Source organism: Meriones unguiculatus, chromosome 14 (assembly GCF_030254825.1).
Source record: "Meriones unguiculatus strain TT.TT164.6M chromosome 14, Bangor_MerUng_6.1, whole genome shotgun sequence".
Classification (NCBI taxonomy): Eukaryota; Metazoa; Chordata; class Mammalia; order Rodentia; family Muridae; genus Meriones; species Meriones unguiculatus.
Window position 1 is genome coordinate 79620509 of NC_083361.1, and position 3797 is coordinate 79624305.

The 3797-nt window shown below is 38.6% G+C and overlaps 1 protein-coding gene across 1 annotated transcript; it reads right to left on the reverse strand.

Annotated features, from left to right (window-relative positions):
- Positions 1–3227: 3227 nt before the first annotated feature.
- LOC110540740 (large ribosomal subunit protein uL13-like) lies at positions 3228–3797 on the reverse strand. Its single transcript, XM_060366274.1, has one exon. It carries the CDS (start codon positions 3795–3797, stop codon positions 3228–3230), a length of 570 nt encoding a protein of 189 aa, XP_060222257.1.

A 3797-nucleotide genomic window follows, 5' to 3' on the forward strand; every position in this document is an offset into this window, starting at 1 on the left:
CTTAAAGATAGACTGGATGCCAAGCAATAGATGTCCAACAAAAAATGATGAACTCAACTGCATGTTTGCAGTTTTCTTGTCTCCTTATGTTCTCTCAGTAGTTTTTCTTTTCTTTTTTTAATTTTATCATTGTAATTAAAATGTTTTTCTTTCTCTTTTTTTCTCCTTACTGGTCCTTTATGTAAATAATAAGGCTTCCAGTTTTATATTTTTATTGAATTTCTGAGTTTGTGAAAATCTAAGTCTTTGTGTCTCTCTCTATATATGATTCTCTAGTTTTTCCCTTGGCCTCTTTTCTTTCTGTTTGTTTGGTTTGTTCTAATCCAATGTGTTTTAGTTCTATCTTATTATATATTATTTTATTGTTAACCCTTGTTTGTCTTTTAATGAGAGACAGAAAAACGGTAGAGTCCAGATGGGAACGGGGGTACAGAAAAATTGGGGAAAAGCTAGAGAGAGGGAAGCCATAATCAGGACATAGTATAAGAAAAAATTAATTTTCAAATTAGTAGAAAATCCCATGCAACCCACAAAGTACCTGTATCCTCCACTGGCATTCTCCTAGTTGACTAACATCACTATGGAATGCTAAAAGATGAAGGAAAAGGAAGTGGGGACAGAGGAGGAGGACATCTGTCATGAGAAGCAGCTAAGGAGAGTGCCAGGACTGTGGCTTAGTGTTTGAGTGCTGCCTTTTGCACTCGAGACCCTTGACCTAGTTCCTAATGGTGACAACAAAACAAAACAAAACAAAAACCAAGTTAAAGGCTAAACACTATCAAAATAACGGTAACGGAAGTAGTTAGAAAACATTCCAGTTTCACATAAAAATAATAAAAGAATGTATTTAACAACAAAAGCAAAAGCATTTTATTCTGGATCAACAGAACTCTATTGAAAGAAATCCAGTGAAATCTAGCCTAGATAAACAGAAGAACCTTCATATTCAAGGACTGGAAGACAGATGACAGAGCTTTTAGCACTTTGCAGCTTTACTCTAAGTTAATACACAGTCTCAAAATAAAAAAAATTGTGGACACGTTGTTTACCTGCCAAGACTGGGGACTTTGTTTATCTGCAGGCTTTGGGACTGCAGATGTGGCTTAGCAGTTGGGAAGAACTGTGGCTTTTGAAGTAGCCTCAAGTTCAGTTCCCAGCACCTGCAGAGCATTACAAAACTGGGTGCAGTTTCAGCTCCAGGGCAAATGACCCCCGTCTTGCAGCTTCAGAGGGTACTGACACACACATGGCATACTCACAAATGTACATAACAGACACACAAGAGAAAGAGAGAAATGAAAATGAATCTTTAAAAAAAGTAGTATTGGCAAGCTGTTAAAAAATAAACTCTAATATCAGAGATCAGACCTCTACTCTTGCCTGATGTGTCTAAAACAAAAAGGGGGAACTATAGAGAGCTGCGGAATGCTATGCCTTAAAGATGGAGCTGGTTTCCGCCTTCCACCTTCCCGATGGTGAGTGCTCTCTGTCACGAATAACTCCACATTTGGCTAAGGCCGAGGATCTGGCTTGCTTCCATGTATGTGGACCTATCTGCATTGCCCCCGTGGCACGCCTGGGTTGGCTACCCAGAGGCTATTTAAGCTGTGGGCTGGCTTTCCCCGGGGTCCGAGGATTGTTCAATGTTCCTGAATAAACTGCATTGAAAAAAAAAATAAACTCTAAATTTCAAAAATTAGTATAATTCTATGAACAGCCTGATTCTGAATATGAGACACATTATTTAGACCAGGGGCTGATAACTGAGAATAAATAACGAAAACTATTCCCAGTGAGGTGTTTTGTCAACCATAGGACAATAGTAATCCAACTCATAGAGTGGGGAGATCCAGAATGGTGAGTGATATTGGCAAACTGGGCTGAGATCAGATCACTGGACAGATTGTGAAAAAAGAAATCATGAGGTGTTTTCAACATGGAGAAAAACAAGGAAACACTTGAAGTTCATGGCTGAGAAGCTCAGCTAGATTGAAATAAATAGGATAACTCATTTACATATGTATTATAAATAAATATGTGTGTCCATGTGTACATATATGGTTGTGTATATATGATTCATGAATGTGTGTCTCAAATGTGAACACTGGCAATGTCATCCCAGCTCCCTGTCTTAGCTTTCTTTCTCACTGTAAAAATTAATCTTCACTGAATGAAGAGTGTTAAAAATGGAATACTGACCACATCACTATTGTTTAAATTTTATTGGTTGCTTGTCACTTCACTTAGTAACTTAACTTTCAGCCTGAAGTTTAAATCTCTGCACGTGAGACATCCTATCTAATTTCCAGCAACAGAATCTATTCATGCCTGCAGGGTCTGTGGTGCAGTCCTTTCCTGGACTTCCTGCATTCAGAGCTTCTCCTACTTAACTTCCTTTGGCTGATAAAGTCTGTACCAATGACCATTGTGGCTCCTTACTACTGACATCTGATCTAAATATATGAGTGTTGACTCCTCCTCATGTCTAACTGAACTCAGAAATTGTGCTTTCTGACACTTTAGTGATTAATGTCTGTCTTGATATGAGAAATAATAAAGTGGGTAGTTTTTCATATAAAAAGGACATTCCATTCTCTGTAAAAATTCTCAATATTTCTTACACTGTCCAGTTTTGATGTTTTTGTAACCTTTAATAATATAAAGCATTTTTCCTCTGGCTTTAGTTTTATTTCCTTCTCCCCACAGAGTGACTTGCAAAATGCCTGGCATATGGTTGATGCTTAGTAAATAATTTTTAAAAGAATAAAAATTAAAACTTATTTTTAACATTGTACATAAAACATTCAAATGGTATGTTTCCTAATCTAGCAGATTCATTTGCTATTTCACTAGTGCAGATATCAAATATTCTCATCCTAGCATTATTTTCCCTAAAATATTCTGCCCTTCCTAAGTGGGAAAAAAGAAAGAAAGAAAAAAGACCTTTTGAATTGTAATAAAACTCTGCCAAGAAATGTCACGGAACACTATGATTGACTTCAGTTAGGCATGTGGAGGAATTAGTATTCATTTTATCAGAATATGAACTGTGCTAGAATAAAAGATGGGGGACGTTTCTGTAGCATGTTAATAACAATGTTTATAGGTGAAATATATAGAAGATATATTATTAATTTGGAAATACTAGAATTATATTGTAGAGCTTTTTTGTATAATATTAAAGAATATAGGCAAATTTTTTTTTTGAGGTGCAGTCTTTATTGGTCTCACACCAGGAGTCCTTTGGTCTTGAGGCCCTCTGTGAACCTGCTGATTTTCTTCTCCAGGTTCTTCTCTGCGTGTTTTTGTAGCCTCAAGAGCTGCTGCTTCTTCCGATAGTGGATCTTGGTTGGCTGTTCTTTCTCTTCAAGAGCAGCTGTCACTGCCTGGTCCTTCCAACCAACCTCATGAGCCAGACACCCCAGGAAAGCTAATTTTCTGGTAGGCTTCAGCTGCACAACCTTGAGGGCCACAAGGATCACCATCCTCTTTTTCTTGTCATGGTGTGGGGGGTGTTTATCCAACACCTGGAGCCAGTCCAGGGCAGCCTGGCATCTCTTGGTCTTGTTGGGCAGCGTGCCTCGCAGAGTACACCAAGAGTGGTTGGTGTACTCCGCTTCCGGAGAAAGGCCAAATAACTTGAGCTTGTTTCTGTAGAAATTTCTAGAAATGTTGATGCCCTCACAGCATACAACCACCACCTTCCAGCCCAGGAGTACCTGCTTGGCCGTAATGACCACCAGAGAGCCCAGAAGATGACCTTGAAGATCCAACTCTAGAACCTGCCCCTCCGCCAT

Bases quoted from the DNA above. Each gene is read 5' to 3' on its own strand.
- LOC110540740 (XM_060366274.1), bottom strand. From the start codon at position 3,797: ATGGCGGAGGGGCAGGTTCTAGAGTTGGATCTTCAAGGTCATCTTCTG.